The sequence below is a fragment of the Anopheles moucheti genome, chromosome 3, assembly GCF_943734755.1.
Source record: "Anopheles moucheti chromosome 3, idAnoMoucSN_F20_07, whole genome shotgun sequence".
Taxonomy (NCBI): Eukaryota; Metazoa; Arthropoda; class Insecta; order Diptera; family Culicidae; genus Anopheles; species Anopheles moucheti.
Genome location: NC_069141.1, coordinates 12,779,387 through 12,798,221, shown reverse-complemented (window position 1 = coordinate 12,798,221; position 18,835 = coordinate 12,779,387). Strand labels below are relative to the sequence as shown.

General features: G+C 44.6%; 1 protein-coding gene across 2 annotated transcripts; it reads left to right on the top strand.

Moving 5' to 3' along the window:
* The first annotated feature begins 75 nt into the window (after window positions 1-75).
* Window positions 76-16,421, top strand: LOC128303612 (rho guanine nucleotide exchange factor 7). Of its 2 annotated transcripts, none has more exons than XM_053040614.1 (8): window positions 76-211; window positions 4,571-4,775; window positions 4,849-5,005; window positions 5,071-5,271; window positions 5,363-6,035; window positions 9,897-10,164; window positions 10,237-10,587; window positions 15,823-16,421. In XM_053040614.1, exons 2-8 carry the CDS (start codon window positions 4,592-4,594, stop codon window positions 16,002-16,004), a joined length of 2,016 nt encoding a protein of 671 aa, XP_052896574.1. In that variant the 5' UTR covers window positions 76-211; window positions 4,571-4,591; the 3' UTR covers window positions 16,005-16,421. The 2 variants fall into 2 exon arrangements, with proteins under 2 accessions (XP_052896574.1, XP_052896573.1); XM_053040613.1 differs by lacking the exon at window positions 15,823-16,421 and adding an exon at window positions 11,559-13,410.
* The last annotated feature ends 2,414 nt before the right edge of the window (window positions 16,422-18,835 follow it).

The window sequence follows — 18,835 nt, the reverse complement described above, 5'->3', positions numbered from 1 at the left end:
TGGCAACACTGCCCACCATCTGACAGACGGCAGCTGGGCAGAAATTAATCACAAAGCAAAAGCAAAAGAATTTCTGTCGCTCGTCGGTTTTGCGTACCGAAAGACGGCGCGCGGTGTTGTACGATTTTCTCCGTGTTTCGTAGTGGAATGTGTCCGTGTAAAATGTCGCCCTTTTGTGGATGAAGATGAAAACCAGTGCCTAGCCGACGCGGTACGTTCTTTTCCGTTTTTTTTACGTTTTATTGTTCCGCAACTCCCCCATCCGGTTGTACCAAAAACCAAAAGAAAGAGTCAACGAAGAAGGTTATCGGTGACCCGGGTGGGCGTTTTTTTTTCTTATCCCGTTTTGGTTGTGCTCGGAAGATAGAGTTGTTTAGCCTGTGATACGCGTGAAACAAAGGAATTGCTTAAAATTCTATGGAGTGTCGCCACCAAAAACGCCGTGCCCTTTTGCTGCGTTTTGTACAGCATTGTGGGAAATTAAGACAAACAGTATAGTGCGCTCCAGGTGCGTGTGTGAAGTTTCGTCGGAAATAGCGGATCGCGGTTTCCCGAGAACAGAAACGAAGCATAACAAAAAAGGGGTTAAGAAAGAAAGGGAAGTAAAGCCGATGACCACAGGCAAGGGGGTGCAGGCATGCCGTTCGAACCGATCGTGTGAGGTGCGGAACTAGGAAAAAAAGTGAGGGGAAAGAAAATATTTTTGGGTGCCAGTGATCTTGTCCTTTTGGGTGGTGAAGGCTGCGGCGTCAACGGTGTTGAGGTGGAGGTGGTGCTGTGGCCGGTGGCAAACCGTATTGACTGAAGAAGATTTTTCACTTTTCCCTCTTCCCATGTAAGTGATGCTAATTATAAATCTGGGTATAGGAATATTTTATGCTTGCTTTGCCATACGGCAGGGGACCCCAAATGTCTAAGGCCAAGCAAATGTGTCCGAACCCCTGTTTGGAAAACATTTACCTTCCCTTCATATATTTTTCTCTTTCGATATTCTAGCAGCGTAGCGATCGAAATGTTTCTAATAAGATGCAATGCGTTCCGTGTTACGATTCGAATGGTTAATCAAGCAGAAAAGAAGTATCCGATGATAAGTGAAAATACAAACAAGATCATTGCATTGATCATACGACCAACAAAACAAACTAACAGGCGACAATCCGATGCGATGATGCCGTCTGTTCGTTCTAGGTGAAGATCAGACGAAGATGCGATCGTATCACATCGTAGCTTGTTTCTCGGTGTCGTCGCCGGACGGCATTGGACATTTTGCTGTGTCGCCATGAAATTTATTTTTCTATTTATAGTAACCGATCGAGAGTCGAATGAATCTTTTGAACAGTGCCAGAGAAGTATAGTTTTTTTGTGCTGCAATGAGCGCACGGTACGCAATCGTGCGGGAGATCAACGATGGACGGACGAAAAAGTGGACCCCAAACCGTACCCAAGAGTCAAGATGTCTACGCGGCTCACGAAGAGCAGCGTCCTACACTGGATGGGAAATGCACGTGAATCGAAGAATTCAAATTCATGGCTCGAACGTTTGAGTGCTGGTTTATTGCCCTTTCGTGCGGCCGTGCAAGCGCAATAATATTCTTGTGCCGTTATGCTGTATCAATCCCGTCGATCCCGACTTTAAACGCGCCTGAGAGCGATAAACACCTTCAATTTGAACACAAAATGAGGTTGATGGTGATCGCGAGAAAATAAGGACATAATCTCTCCTCGAACCTTTTAGGCCTTTGGGTGGGGTAATTCCGTGCGGAAAGAATGTTGGTCGTAATTCATCTGTAAAAGTATTCTGCTTGCTAGACAAAATGCAAATGTTTGTTCTCTATATTTAACCGAGCGTGTGAACATTTAATATGTTCTAAAACCCTCTGCGTGTTTCTTATTCTCCCTCGCCTCGCAGTAAAATGAAAACACCTGTTGTAAGCGACATGTCATACAATCCGCTTGAAGGATGTGTGTGGCCACCCAGTGTGAGAAGAAAAAAATCCCAAACATTGTCTAAATATTTGCAATTTTGTAGGCGAGCAGAATTTTTTTTGGCAGCGACCGTATTCGTACTCAACTCCTTTCATCATTACTGGAAGCAACGGCCCATCGATTACTAAAGAACGCGTGGCGTACTTAGGGAACACCGTTTGTTTGCTGTTTTAGCACTGCGCGCACAGACATTTGCTCCACGTGTGTCAGCAAAATGCGCGCGTACAATAAATCCACACCCAACGTATTGCCGCCCCAGCAACGGATCTCGTTTGGGGTTTCTGCGGGTGAATTGTTTATGAGACTAATTTTCAAAACCCCTCCCTCTCAGGTTTTGGACAGTTGCCAGTATGTTGGCGCGATGGGAGGAATGAGTTATTTAGCTCTTTAGATGTGATTTTCACACAATTCACATGGTAATACGAATCGATTAGAAATCGTTTTGAATTGCATCGCAAGTCGTTGGTGTGTAACATGGTATAATTTATTTGAACCGGGAAGAATTTGTCTCAACACTGGTTCCTATGACGTGCATTTTGTACGAAAAGAGCTCACATTGTAGTATTTTTTTAGACGGATAACCATTATGTATCTTCGTTTCCTTTTGAGTGGCGACAAGCGACTCGAGTTGATGCTGCGGCGTGGCTTGTCTTGCTGATGCCCCGATGATGCCATTATGGAAGCGACGGGTTGCTGTCACTTGTGTGTCAGTGCTAGGGCATCCATAAGACTGAAGGGACCATTTTCTCGAATATGTTTTGCCAAATAAATTTCACCTCGAAAATAACGCATCCCCGGTGAGTGCCGTTGTGCTATTGAGGGGACTTTTCTCGGGTTGGATGGTTTGCCTCGTTCGCGCGAAAACGGTTTTTGGCAGTTCTCGTTATGTCCTATCACAGACGAGCAGTGGGACGGATTCGACTGTACTGTGCATAGCACACGCGTGTAGAATCGGCAGTGTTCTGTAGCGATTCCCACCGGATAGAATCAGCTTTTTGCGTGACCGAGACACATTTATTTGCTTCCAAACGATTTTTCCGCGTAGCGTGTATGTGTTGTGTTTCGTTTCCCTTTTTCCCATTTGGAGCTACGATCACTTTGCGGTGTTATTGTCGGTGATAATTGTCATTGTTTTTGGCCATTAAACAACTTGATCGACTTAGCGCCCGTGCCGAGCGTAAGTAGACGGACGATGTATACACATCTGGATGGATATATCAAATATCGATTTTGTTTCATTTATTGTAGATAGTTCATAACGCATAACGCGGTATCGTTATATGGCCGCCTAGCTCGTTTATAAAATCATCTATCCTGGGAGAAATCGTGCGATCGCGAGCCAAGTGCCGAAGAATAATTATAGAAATTTTGCAAGCTGCAGCAATTTTGATAGCGCGCGCAGGATGCCCGGCAGATGAATCAGCGATGCAACAACAGCCCACCCCTGTAGCCCATGAAGATTGATGATCCAGCGACACGAGTAATCGCGAGTTTAGTTCAATAACAAAAAGAAAATCGCTCTTTATCGACTCAGCTCAGCTAACAGACACACCGAAACATGACGATGCATCAGAACTATGTTGTCCTGCTGTGGTACATTATTATGGTAATGATACTGATATATCTGTTTGTGTTTTCACAATAATGACAAACCGGATGCATCACGCAATGTCGACAAACTCGGGACAACTCGCCCAATTTTATTGCATAAACAACTCTATATTGTCGGTAGCGTAACACTGCGAAAGCATGATCCCCGACACATACACCCACAAATGGACTCTCGATCGAAATTCGACAGGAAACGGAAACGACTTGCACCAAAAGTTAGATGGTATGACAAGATGCCAGGCGTCTCCATCGAGATCCCGCTTGCGAAAGGGCATTCGAATTTAACGAGGCAAAAATCACTTCTACGAAAGAACATTGTGGAGCACTGTTTAATGGCATGAGCTTGTGCGAAATAAACTATACAAAATAAACCAACTCCGAACTACGATAAAAAAGTGAGTTTATATGTGATTTGTATTCATATGTTTATGAGTCGTAAAAATCTTTGAGAAAGATCATTCGATCGAAACATTTAAAAGCGGTTCGTTTTGTTTTTTTCCATTTTTTATGCCAATTTTAAACGGATTTTAGACAGCAGGGTGTCAAACTTTTATCCTCGGTTTAACCACGTGCGTGCGTCATACTGTTCTGTTTTGGTGAGAAATGGAAAAATTGTGGATGAGAACCCCATGTATAGGATGTGCTACTCGGTCGTCATCCTTTTCCCGAAACATATATGCAACAACCAGTGAGTCGTAAGGCATACAAAGCGACTATTTTTAAGTTGGATGGAATTCGATCTGTCGATCTGCACATGAGATGATTTATCTGTGAAAAGAAAGGTTTAAAAGGGGTGACACACACTTACACAATTGGGGTAGAATTGGCAGCTAGAATTTGATTTAGAATGGAACAGACTATGCATCTGGCAATAGCAACTTGTCGAGGGAAATTGTTTCCGTTGAAGGAAACCTAGATGCGGTCAGAGTGGAGTGATTTGATTTCATCGTAAAATTGTGTTTGATTTTTGCAGAACGTCACAACACATTGCAGAATGGATGCTTCGATAATTACCGTACAGGCACAGTACTCCTTCAAGGGGTCAAACAACGATGAGCTGTGTTTCAAAAAGGGCGATATCATAACATTAACACAGCGGGAGGAAGGTGGCTGGTGGGAAGGAACCTTGGGCGACAAGACGGGTTGGTTTCCAAGCAATTACGTGAAGGAATATGTTGGTAAGTGTGGGGGTTTGAGGAAGTGCATTATTGGATAAATGTAATAAAATATATGTCTAATCCCATCCCGTAGGGCCATTGCCGTTGTCCGAAACCATACGGCCTCCGGAGGAAATACAGGCGTTTCGATCAGTTGTCTTCCGGGATTTGCTGGAAAGTGAGAAGGCGCATGTTGCTGAACTGCGGGGCTTAGCTGAAAACTTTCTGGAACCACTGGAGCCCAGTCAGATGTACGTAGTGTTTCAATACTAATTAAATATACGCTTCAATAACATTTCCTGTGTTGTTCTTTCAGACTCTCTTCGAACGAATACGCGCAGTTAATGTGCAACTTTCTCGAAGTGGTTGAAATGCATGAGGAATTTTTGCAAACGCTGGAGGACTGCAATGATCGTGTCGGGAAAGTGTTCCTATCGAAAGCACCAACGATGAAGAAAATACACCAATTCTACTGTGCCGCCCATCCCCGTGCCATAGTGATAGTTGATAAGTTTCGGTAAGTGACACATTTGCTTTGGCTACACCGCAGAGGGCAATTTGGAATTCTAAATTTCAATGGTTTTTACTTGATTAATACACAAAAACAGCGAGGAACTAAATGTGTTCATGGAAAAACAAGGTGCAGCCAAACCGGGTCTGCTGGTCCTTACCACAGGCCTTTCGAAGCCCTTCCGACGTCTAGACAAGTACGCTGCCATACTTCAGGAACTCGAAAGACACATGGAAAGCGGACACCCGGACAGGGGTGATACCCAGCGCAGTATTGCCGTGTACAAGGACATTGCTTCATCTTGTTCGGCTACCCGGCGGCAGAAGGAGCTAGAGCTGCAGATACTGACCGGACCGGTACGCGGTTGGCAGGGTGCAGAATTGAGTTCGCTCGGAGAAATCATACACATGGGAAGTGTAGCGGTTGGTCCGGAACATAAGGATCGATACTTGGTGCTATTTCCGCAGACGCTACTGATATTAAGCGTAAGCCAACGAATGAGTGCTTTCAAATATGAAGGAAAGCTCCCGCTGACGGGAATAACGGTGAATCGTTTGGAGGATACAGATCAGATCAAGAATGCGTTTGAAATCAGCGGTACACTGATCGATCGTATCGTAGCCGTGTGCCAAGGTCCCAGTGAGGCCAACCGATGGGTGGAACTGCTTAGTCCCAAGTCTGGCGCGGTCGAACAGAGCGGTACAGGAGCGGTGGACATGAAGCGGAACGTTAGCAGCTCTGCGGTCAATATTCCTCAGCCTCCACCACATGTAAGTATGATCGTAGTATGAAGTGGTGTACTTCTATGGACATGTTTGAATGTGGGATCACGGTGCTCTTGTTTTGTGAAGTGTTGTTAAAAGGACATTTTTGTATGAACGTACAGGGTGAACATGAATCTCCCGAATGAAGGTTGGGTTATACAATTTAAATTTTATTTTCTTTTTCTTTCTCTTATTTAATTATTTTCTAAAACTACTGTCCTATTCTAAAACCTATCCCTGGTGGCGTGTGGCAACTTCTTTCGTTTCCGTACATGATTGTTTATTTTTATAAAATTATAATTTAAAAACGTCCGTTTTTTGCCAAATAGGGCAGTAAACAGTTGGCACTCGATTCTCGTGGCTACAGTACTCGCGTATCGGTATGTGCATATGATGGCGGTGGCCAGTGGCATCGTATGTATGGTGCCGACTTTGAAGCAACCTTTCCCCCACCAAACTATCCGCCTACCGCTCCGTATGCCGAGCTGACCAGCTATTTCCGGCGCCTCTTCCGTGCTGGCGAACTGTCCCGATATGTCGTTCAAGCGTTACTGTACCCTCAAGTAACACGAACCTACGACAGAAAAGAGGTCGTGATGAGACGGCGACGGCATAAAACTACAGTACGGATGCAACGACGTGAAAAGGAAGCTGCAGCACGTGTTGCGGCACCGGAAGACGGTGAAGTTGACGCAAAATCTGCAGAACAATTACAGACCAGAAAGGACGAAGCGGCAGAACAGTTTGGCGAAGAGCAGAGCAGCCAACTAACACAACGTAGATACAATTCCAGTGATTCAGAGTCCTCATCGTGTGCATCATCTTCCTGTTCCCGAAGTCGTTCAAATTTTGAACGCCAAAATGCTGTCGATTACGTAGAAGATGATGACGATGCGTATGAAACGATAACATTTTTTGCTGGAAAAAGTAAAAACAATCCGGACAGCTGTTGTGACGGCAGCACAGTGTATGAAAGTTACGACGATCCTCACTCTACCGAGGGTGGATCTTTTACGTACAGAAACGATGGACGGAAAACATCTTCGCTAGACTCCGAAAAAGGAGAACAGTCACAGTCAGACAGTCTGCCGGAACAGGAAGAGGAGCAGGGGAGTTGTGGAAAGGATAGAACCCGTAGTTCGGAAATGATTGGTTCCGCTGCTGTACCATTTTTGCGGCTAAATGACCGCGAATCACTCAACAGTACCGGTGCGCCGAATAGCGCTCGATCAAACGCTGGACGATCATCGGGAATCCATACATCCACAGCAAGATTGCTTTTGGGTGATTTGAAACAGCAATGCTCTGAACAGTCGCAACTGTCCAGCTTTGAACACCGGGCTGCCCATGGACGAATGGCTTGCGAAAATTTGCTGAATCTCGACGAGTCGATGCAGATCAAACACTCATTGCAGCAGAAAACAATCACCGAGGAACGCCACAGTATGCCGACGTACTTCGTTGGTAATCGCTTCAACAACTCGTCCGTGACCGAAATATACATTCCTTCGTGGAAGGACGAATGCCAGGCCGGAGATGGACAGGGACCCACGACGACATCCAACGTCGCAGGTGGTGGCGCGGGCAGTACCGATCGCAACAGTGTACATTCCAGTTCGCTAGACATACCCGCCATCGTTCCCGCACCCGATCCGGTAACGGCCGAATTGCTGTACAACTTTCCCGCAACCGTCACAACTTCGGTATCTGTCGGTGTAGATGATCGACCGACGCTAGACAAGAATGTGCTCGGATGTTTGTCACGGGAGCAGTCACCATTCCGTAAGCATTCAATAAATTCTGATAAAAAACTTGTGCTAAATCCAAATCATCGTAGAAAAGACAAGGACAATTCGCAGGATGCGAGCAAAGGATCGGAACCAAGGTTAGGACAATGTGGTCCAGAAGCTCCACCATCAACTGCCAGACGTTGTCTAAGTTATCAATATGTAGAACTGTCCGGAAAAGGCATCCCACCTTTACCAGCCAGGCTGCTCGATTCCAACAACAATTGCTCCGGCGAAGATAGAGGAAAACTCGACAAAGGTGTCAAAAACCGTCGAGAGGACGATCCGGATCATATATCGGCTGGATATCACCCAACTTGCCCTGATTTTTCGGAGCATAAGTGTCGATATTGTAGTTTCTATTCCCGGGGCCACAGCCCTCATTCGAGCGATTCAGGTATGGCCGGTAGTTGTACTATCTCCACGCCAGATGGGCCCGCTAAATTTTCCGGTGATTTTCTTCTTTGTGATTATGCAGAGCAGCGTACTTTGGACGAGGACGCTGACCTTGCACGGAACGATGTTGTTGGCGGGATGCTAGAAGACAGAGAAACTCGCGAAGATGTTGTCGATGGCGTTCCTGCGGGTGAAATGTTTGCGGGCGCTAATCGACGCTGTTCGCACTCGTTTGCCCTAAGACAGTCCCGATCAAGCCACAATTTGGGTCGATTTGCGCTCGTTCATGAGAGTGAGTTCGATTTCACTGATAGTGGGCAATACGATCACCAAAATGATCAACATCCTCATGATAATTCTCAGTCTCATAGTCGGCGGCAAGGTTCGGTGAAGAATAAGCCGCCCGTCGCTAGCGGTGACAGTATATCGGTAGATGTGGAACCGTCGCAGGACGCGAACATACATTCTCCGCTACGTGAACATTCGGGACACGATCGGACGGTACGAAGTCGTAGCGAAGATCGAATGTTATTGTCATTCTCATCGTTGGATAGAGATACAAGCGAAGAACCACGCCACTATTCCGGCCGTAGTCGCATAGTGGTGAATCTGTACGATCGCTCTTCAGCAGCCGCCATGCGACGCGTACTAACGCAATCGACTGTTCCGCCGTACGGCGAAACTACGGCAGATAGAATCACCTACAAAACTGGTCTTTATGCACACTGGTGGAAGAAGGAGAAGTTACCGATATTTGTCGTCACGAGCAACGAGTCACTGAAATTGCCACCGGCTTCTGGGCCACTGTCACGGCCGCTGCCACCACCGCGGGTTCCACGTATCGGTGATGATAGTAAATGTAGATGTACTAGAAGTAGCAATCCCGCCACGTACAGCCAAGCGGGCAACATTCCTTCCGATGGTGATGGTCTGTTACATCGTCCCAATATTGCGTCTAATGATGGAGCCGCTCGGGGTTCAGGCAAGAGTGTTTCTTCTGTTTGGTTGAGTTAGCATTTTTTGATATGTGTTTCCTTTGTTGTTTTGTTGCTGTGTTTTTATTCTTCTTTCTCTACCTTCTCATCTTGTGTTGCTTGCGTTCTTCTCATTTAGTACGGTTTTTAATTTCACGCAAATGTTCTATATTGCAGACAAGTAGTGTAAAAGTGTTTAGATGTTTTGGCAAAATGTGTCCAGTAAAGTGATATCAATGTATCCTACTAGGGTTTTCTTTGCTGTTACACGTGGCAGAATCACCAGGAATGCGGATTTGCTTGCTTGTGTTTGTGTGTGTTTGTTTACGATCATTGCTGTTGTACATAAAGTTTAGCCAAAGCCACCCTGCCTGAGCCCTGTGAGCGAGCATTCCCATCAGTATAATGACATTTCCATAGGGACAGCGAAATATGCCGAATGCACTAATAATTCGCACTTCACATTAGCTTTTTCCGAGCACTGTTTCATCCAACCTGCACTTCCATAGCTTGTTGTTTAAAATTGTTGTCTACATCACCTGCTCAGTTCCATACTCCCATTCCCCATTATCCTGTTTTGTCCTTCATTTCCTGTGCTGTGGTCGGTTCAATGTGAATGATGAATGGATTTGTGATTGGGCGCGCTTATGCGATTCGGTACGACATATCAGAGCTTGACCATTGATCAATGTGCTTGATTTATCACACAGATGTCACCCCCGTCAACAACCGGAAACAGCCATCCGTCGCGGAGCGGAACGTCCAGCATCGTGCAGCACATGTCGCAACACAAACGCAGCCAATCGTTCAACCACCATCTGAGTTACAATCAAGTTCAGCAGCAACAGCAGCTCCAACAACAGCAACTAAAGCAACATCAACCGAATCCAAATCTGTTAGCTTCCCCGAACTCCCTGAACTTAAACCGTCACGAAGCAAACCAAGCGGCACTAAACCAAAAAGGTTTTTCGGAAAAAGGTACATAAAGAGTAGACTATTCTTACCATGTTTGCCCATCAATAACTTAAGCGTTTATTTGTTTAATTTTAGCTAATTGGAACATCACAAACCTAAGACCGGCACCTTCCTTGCGTCCAGCATTTTTGAGCTCGGTTGCCGTCAGCAGTGCTGGTAGCGCTGCCGGAGGCACGGGAGGAGGGCGCAGTGCGACGGCGAGCATTACTGGAAGTATTGGGGGTGCGGCGGCTAGCTGCGTTGGTGGTGGCAACAGCGGAGGTGGAAGTGCAATTTTAAACACTTCCGATAGCGTGCATCACAGTTTGTCCTTCAGCTCCAGCTCCAAGGTGTCACCCACTTATGAGGAGGACGCACTAGTCCTACGCGTCATTGAAGCATATTGTGCCGCTTACCAGAGCACCTCACGCAACACGATGCACTCAGGTAGGAGAATAATTGTTTTTCTTTTTGCTATGTAGCTTTTGATGCTTGTTTTGTTGCTTTTAATATTTATGTTCTTATATTGATTAGTTATATTGATGATCGCTCAATACTTGTCTTCTAATAATTGGCTATTCATTAATCGCACCCGGTGTGTTGTGGGGAGGCATCAGATTAAGGATCGTCAAAAGCATACCGTAAGATGTACGTTGCAAAACTCTTGTTGCGATAAAATGCTTTTCCGTGCATTGCAACTTAAGGTGTAAAGGTGGTTAACTGCAATGAATGAAGCGGGCATTATATTTCTAATAAGAACGGGACACGGGATAACGATTCTATCATCATGGAATGACCAACTACGGATGTTTAATCCCCTCGCACGCATTTTTGATTAAATCATGCATTTTAGGTTGTGGTGGGAGCATCACTAGAACGATTTACGCGGTATGAAGGCTAGTGATTTCTTCTAATTTAATACGCATTTTAATTTCTGTGTATTTATTTCATCAATTTTTACTATTTTAATCTCATCACGTCGTTATACAATGCTAATTGAGCATGCAATTTTATTTTTAAATGTTGCATCTTTTTTATTCATTTTTTGTGTTTCATTGTCTACAAAGGCTTAGCAAGAATGATTTGTTAATGATTTGCTTTGCTTCTTTTGGAAGTCACATGATGTGAAATGAATGAACGATTTTAAGAAGGCTAAACTGTTTTATCGTATTATGTCTTCTTTCTTTTCCCTTTTGCCTATCTGCTGTCTCTCATTCCTATCCTCTCTCATAACGTAACGACGTGCACTTTGTTGTTGTGCGACGATCGTCGATTTTCCGTGCTGCTGAATTAATTTAAAATGTAATGACACATTCAAATGTATTTGTAAATCTACAACCGGTCCTGCCATCCTGAAATTCCTTCACATACATATTTCCTCAATTCAACCTCGTCGATCCCTGACAAACATCGCGCAGCACTACTGCCATGGACACCGTGTTTGCCAATCCGTGGCGGAAAGTTGAAAACGAGCAAACACTTTTCCTCCTCCAATCCCCAGCTACCCTTCACTTGCTCCTCATTGTCATCCTACCTTCCGAGTGGTGGCGGTATCAAGAACAGCAGGACACACACATCAACCAACAGCATTAACTCGTCACACATCTGGCGTGAAGCGAGTCCGAATAGTTTCAATCTTTACGCCGCCTCCATCGCGACGCTCAACATGGCAAACGGTGCGCAACCGTCACAGCAGAATCAGCAACTGCACCAGCAACAGCAGCAGCACCAACGCGCTCGGTATTCGATCGGTGGTTACGGAAGTACCGAGTGGCGCTCTCACTCGGAAGAATCGGGACGCAATGTGAACGGTGGGCCGCGTTCCATAAACACGCTTAAGACTGCATCACAGCCCACAGCCTATCACAATCCGATCGCACGATCCGGCTCGAACTACGATAACATTTTCATGAACTCCAACACTAACACACCGCTGCTGTCGCGCGTTTCAAAGCAGCAGACCGTGTGGATGAATGCGAATCAGCTGCCTGCAGGTGCATCGAGTTTAAACCATGCGTACTATCAGCACCATCATCATGCGCCGCATCATCAACGGCATCGCCATCGGACGACGAGTCGTGAAATAGACGCGGTCGTCGCTGATAGAGACACGAGTCCACCACCACCCGCACCGGAAGGGGGCGAATACATCGGTGACTATCTGCCGCTAGGACATTCGTCCACCGGTGCTAGTGCGTCGCTGTACGATCGTCGCTTGAATCGATCGTTCGAGACAGCGCAAGGGTTGAAGAGAAACTCAAAGCTATCACAACTCCGTCGTTCAACACCACAGCTAAACGGTGACGATGATGGAGAAAACGATGTCCGCGCGACACGCGGTTCAGCAATGCAGGAAGATAACCTACGCGACGATATGTCACGCAACTCGGTGTCATGCTGCAATAAGCTGTGGATGTTTTACTGGCAGCATCATCGATAGAGACGTTAGAAACTGTAGTGATCTAGCAGACCCCATTATACCACGTAGCAGTAACAGCTTTGTTTGTTCGTGCCATATGTCAACGTGTTGCCGTACGCAACTGATTTATACTTAGGCTGTTATCCTTGTCGCGTAGCGAAGGATATATCGTAAAATGAGCACACTCATGTAAGCTGAGCAAAACAGCATAAATGACCAACACTATCCGTCTGTAGAGTATCATCGCTGCAAGGACCCACATACACATCAATCATGCACAGTTTTATACGCTATATATTTATAACCAAACCATGTGGTACAGGGTAAACGATTTAACATTTGTAGTGTGATGTTTATGTGCGTGTGTGTGTGTGTGTCTGAACTGATAGGATCTTTGTTGTTGATTAGTTGTGTTGCCATTATCCTTGAAAGGATCGTGTTTTTGTGTATGGGCTTGCTTTATTAATCCGCCGGCTTGACAAGGTTTAGCAAGGTTGGAACTGATGCACTCATATACCCCGACTATTACGTACATCGAAATCGGCCTACCTTATACTTGGCAAATTTTTTGTTGGTTTTTCAACCCGCCATTGCGTTGGCCTTTTGGTTCATTGGCGCTAATAGTAAAAAAGTAGAGCTACTGAGCAGTCAAACTGCATATACTCCGTGTTGCTTGTTGTGGATATACAATGTAGAATTAGCACTAAGATAGGGTTCCGGTTTGGATGTGGTACCCAATACCACTTAACTAACCTTCGGTTCGAGAAATTCATGATAATAAATAAAACAAATAGCTACACTTATTATACAATTTAGCTAACAAACAGCATCTTAGAGCATTGACCGTTAAACGTCCGCTATACTGTGGTTTAGTGTGGGTGAATCCGATACAGATTCATCAATCGGAGTGAATCTTTGAGCTGAATGAATGAATCTGAATCTCTATTCCAAAAATTCCTGCATACTGAAAGATTCATGAATCCACCAAGATGAATGAATATTTGAGGATTCATGAATTTGGTGGAATCTTACATCTGTGAAGATTCATGAATCTTTTGAGATTCGACTCCTGATTTGAATGCCTCCTCGCTAAAGAATCGTATGAATGACACCTCTCAAAAGATTCGTTAAGCACAACACTAGTGTGGTCTTTCATTTATCGCTAGGTAATTGATCATCTCTCGTGAAAAGTGTAAGCAAATGTTGTGATATTAGATGAAGTAAAGGTGGAGTTTTGTTTTTTTTTTTACAATATCAGTTCAATTCGAAGTCTCTGTAGATGTCTGTAGACAGTTTATTTGAGCGGTGAGAAATGTAGATCAACAAACAGCTCTTTCATTCTGATTGCTTCTTGAGCTTAATTGAAAAATTTAAATTGTATGTCAAAATTTATATCAAAATTACGACATTATAGCAATTTGTTTAAGTTTCGTTGTTTAGTTACTAAAAAAGCGCTAGGAACACGAACGCATTTCCTCGAAAGAAAAGCTCAGTGCTATACGCTTGTCTGGCGCTACAGCGGTGCGACCGGTAGAGATCGGCAGAGTAGGTTTTCACCAACAGTGTAATAAAAAAATGTGTTGTTATTTTAAAAGTTAAGCACACAAAAAGTGACATAGTTGGATGTTGAATGAAAGAGAATGTCGACCTGAGAAAAAAAAGCGAAGATCCGTTTCTATAGAAAATGCAAAAATGCATGAAGGAAAAGTGTTGTTCACAGAGGATTAAACGGGGCCCCTATGTTTCGGTGTTTTATGGTACGGTGGACGAAAATAAATCTTTTCTTCTGTAATTGTTGCTGGCCTAAGCATCAGTAATACAAATGAGAGCGCCTTTGGGAGAGGGATGGCGGTGTAGGTAGTAGACGGTCGTATTGTTTTCGGCATGCAATCTTAGTGAATCACCACCCGGCCGCCACGCCTGGGCGATCCGCGTCGGTTGTCCGAACGCAGCAACGTAATGGTTGCGCTTTATTTTATATACAACACCGCCCGACCGCGGAAGTCTTTGTGGTTCAATGCGTGGTTTTTGGGGTGTCAATTAAGATTTTTATGTCCTGTGCGCGTGACGTGATTTCGGGAGTTTAGTTTGACGGTTTTGAGGTAGCGTCACTGCAAAAGGGAAAAGTAACGTTCTATTACGTCAGATAACTTCGACACCAACGATTGATGTGATTAGGTGGCAGGTACATAAGGAAACGTGGAGGAATATGGCAACAGAAATGAATTTTGTTTCAACTGTCTCTGGTGCTTAACCCTGTCGGATAGGTGTCATAGGACTGATTATGCAAAGTGTCGTGTCGTTCAAACTAATTCTTTTACTGCTTATTTTTTCAGCTTATAGTACGGCATAATTATTCCGGTTGCCCAATTTTAATACAATTCTATTTTTATGTGTTGAATGCGGTAGCGCTTTAGCTTATCAGCAGAAAGATAGCTCTCATGCAAGGGTAATTTTGGTTTCGAGGTCGAAAGGAACCACGCGCTCAGCCACCTTGTTGCGGGAGCAGTTCAACTGATTTCTCTGTGTTTTAGTGTGTGCTACTACCTCAACCATTCACGTCCCCACCAAAAAAAATGCCATAAAACAATGGGCTGCTCAAACTGCCCGACAAAAGATGCTTCTGTCGTCGCAACCCACCTAAGGGCCGATCTAAATCAAAACAGTGTGAATAATTACGCCTACGGCATTGACCGTCCTCCCGGTTGTGGCGCACCGGATCAAAGAAATGCATCGTGTGCTGGTGAACAAATTAAACACAAAAACCCCGTCCGCAGACGCCCCTCTGAACTCCCAAGGCACGGATCAGGGACCTCTCCGGCAAAGAACTGACCCGGGTTTGTCCTCGTTTTGGCGGCACCGGGAGCTTTTTGTTTTTGGTTTTTGGTTTTTGGTTTTGGGATCATTCCGTACAATAATGGGGTCAGTTTTGTTGGAGGTTTTAGGCGTTGTTGCTTTTGATGATTGTACCGCTTTGCGTACACCGTTGCGCTGGTTTTGCTGGCCATATTTTCCTCCTTTTCCCCGGGTGAGCTGGATTAATGCTTTTGTAATCTGATATTTTGTTATTTGCCCTTCAAAAAAAAATATGTGTTACCTTGCGCCTTACACTTTAACTGTACTGTAGTAGCGCGATTCGTTGTATCGTTTTATATGTGTTCCCTTTTTTTCTTCTTTTTTTTAATTTATGTTCATTCCGGTTCGGGTTTCTCCTGGTTATGGTTTATCCTTCTCGTTTGGTCCGGGGTCCGTCACCGTCCCAGGTGTAGAGTACGATGAAATGACCCCAACCTTACGGCAACTGTTCATCAGTGTCCGTCAGCTGCAACAAGATATGGCACAGGTTAAGCTGCAGATCACCGAGGAACGCACCCAGCGGGGTCATTTGCAGCAGGTGCTCATGGGCCATCTGGAAACGTACGGTGCAACGAACACAAAATGCTGAAGCAACCAAAAAAAAAAACACAAAACTGGTCGCGCAATCCGTTCTCAATCACGCGATTAGACACGAATGCGTACGACCGTAGGTGAACTAACATTTGTCAGTGTATTCCAGAGATACTACGAACCTCTTGTTGCAGATTGCGATCCCAAGCAATTGTGCGTGTGGTTTCCATACAAGCAAAACATCAGCAGGCAACTATGTGTCTAGAAGAGAAATCGGGTTTTTTTATTAACACATCTATTTACAATTAGACTAATTATTTCCGATGCCTACTATTAGCGATTCCGTTTGCTGTCAACTAATTTCCAACCAGAAAGTGAAAACCTTTCCACGATAAACAAAATAACAAACCGCACCGAGCGGGTGCAGTGCGATAAACAAAACCGAAGAACCACTTGCTTTGTATCGTGACGGAATGTTCGCATCCGAAAAAAGAAACACGGTTTTCCGGTTTGCTCGGTAGCAACCTACCGAAATGGGTCGAAAGTGTAAGCCCCAAACAAACGCGCGTGTCCGTGAAAGTGATAACATATCGAACAATCGTTGTCAGAAGAGTTGCTTTTTTTTGTGTGTGTGCCTTAATCTGGTCGGTTCCCACCAGCAAACTTCTAAAGGCGAACTCTTTTTCGCTTACCGACTGACCGATCGAATTTGGCCGTCGAATGCCGTCAAAGTGCCCCTCCGCCCGGTTGGCTTTTAATAGAGTTTTTCCCGCACACTCTTTCAGCTGTGGAAATGTGGTGGCAAGGTTTGGAAGTCATCGAATCGCCGAGGAAATGATCAATTTCAACAATTCGGAACAGTCCCTCGGTGTACCGGAGTGTTGGATCCCGACGGGGGTGGAGTGGGGTAAAAGCGTAGCTTGAGGGGTGTTTTGTCGAAAGTGAAAATTGATCAACAGCCGATCGCCAATATATGCCGAAACGATGAGATCGCATTGGCGCACTCGCATTGCCATGCATAATGCTTAATTACATCGAAAATTGACCGTGGCAGTGTGGCAAAGAGTGATCGTCGTTGAGAGTTTGTCGACGCGTGGGCAGTTGACCATGTGGGAACATTTTTCCTTTGCCGTAGCAAATGATCCTCGTCGGTTGGGCGATTCAAATTTCCAATATCGTCCTTCACGTGGCTGGTGAAAGAAAATATGTTTGAGTGTCATGAAGCAAAACAAAAAACAACACATTTTTCACGTAAAGCACGAAATAATGGTGGAAATTTTCACTCTTAATCGCGGATGGTAATTATGACATCATCAAGATGTGGGTCAGCAATGTTTACAAAATTGTTTTGCTTGCAACAAAATCGCTACAAGGCCGATCGCATATCATTTAGTGAAGTTGTAGTGAAGATCGATGCATTGATCACACGAACAATATCCGTATTCACAGTGATGTTTATTCAGACAATTTGTATGTTGTTTCATTCGAAAAGAAAGGAAAACAACATTGAAGACAGATGTGTGCATCGGTGCAATCTAGCGTGAAAAATCCCCAGTATGAGGGATGGTGGTTTAGGCTTTTGTGCGCTTTCCTCGACAGGGAAAACGTTTACTCGCCGTGGTTTTCCACCACCCACCGTCCTCTTTTTTCTCCAAACGGTTCCTTTTATCACTTATTGTTTTGAACATTATCGTCGTCGCCTGATGTTTATTTTTTGCTTTATCAAAACGAGCCCAAGGGAAAGTTTTCGCTCTCGTAGCCGGCCACACTCATAGGGCCGCAGGAAAATTGCAATATGATGGATTAATTAAATTTTACGTTCTATTTAATTTAACGCTTTTGTGCACACACGCGGTTGTGGTATGGCGCCCCTGTCATCATAGTCATTGTTGATGGTGTGTGGGCTGTATTATTGCTATCGGAATAGTAAGAAATGAAAGTAAACCACCTTCACTTTGTAGTTTGATATAAAATATTAATAATTTTTGCTCAAGAAAAAACGATCAAGCCTTATTGCTTTTGTCTATTGGAATCGTTCTAATCTAAAGTACACTTCACAGTAGTTCGAAGACATTTCTTTCTGGAGACAACAGTGAAGGAACCTGTCAAAAGATGAGTGAAATACTAAATTTATCTCAACAACATTCTGTTTTATTTGAACAGTAATAAACCAGAATTGGCTCTAGTATTACCAATTGAACTCGGTAACTCTGTTAACTTTAACATTTTCATTGTATCTTAAAACAAATCCTCTCAACTCTCAATCTCTTTTTTACCCAAACGGGATAACCTGCAAAGTTTATCTATTCCGTATCTTTTTCCAACAGTGCACAAAACTGTTATTGCCCATCGATCTCTGTACTGCTCATATTAGAGTATTTATCCGTTGGCTCGTTTGTTCGTGCTGGAATAATCAAACATTGCATGGGGCGCTTAAAGCGCAAAGAATTTCTTGCAGCAATCACGCTGTAATCGATCCCCCTTGATCATGCACCAGCAGCAGCAGCAGAGGTAATGTGGCACGGAGCGTAGGTCCCCGCAGAGTTAAAATCATATCAATCATGGGCTCAACAGGGTTTGGCCCTGCTCGGGGCGTCCCAGTGGGTTATGATGATGCTCAAACACTCGACCGGTCAGCTTAGAAGCAATTCTGTAATTGCTGTGAGTGATGCCGCGCTTCTGCAGCGCGACGAGCGTTCACGGATGAGCGAATAGATTGCGAAAAAAAGGAAAGCAAAAGAAAACCCTCACGAGCCTTTGTTTGAAGTGGAAAATCGTTGAAAATAAATGGCTTTTATATTGATCGTACTTGTGCGGAGAGTCTCTTTGAAGATCATTTTCATCCGCGGAAGAGGTGGCTGATGATGAGTAATTGAAAATAGGAACATG

Bases quoted from the DNA above. Each gene is read 5' to 3' on its own strand.
- LOC128303612 (XM_053040613.1), top strand. From the start codon at position 4,592: ATGGATGCTTCGATAATTACCGTACAGGCACAGTACTCCTTCAAGGGG. The intron at 6,036-9,896 runs GTAAGTATGATC...TTTATCACACAG, and splicing joins TTCCTCAGCCTCCACCACAT to ATGTCACCCCCGTCAACAAC. The intron at 10,588-11,558 runs GTAGGAGAATAA...AACATCGCGCAG, and splicing joins ACGCAACACGATGCACTCAG to CACTACTGCCATGGACACCG.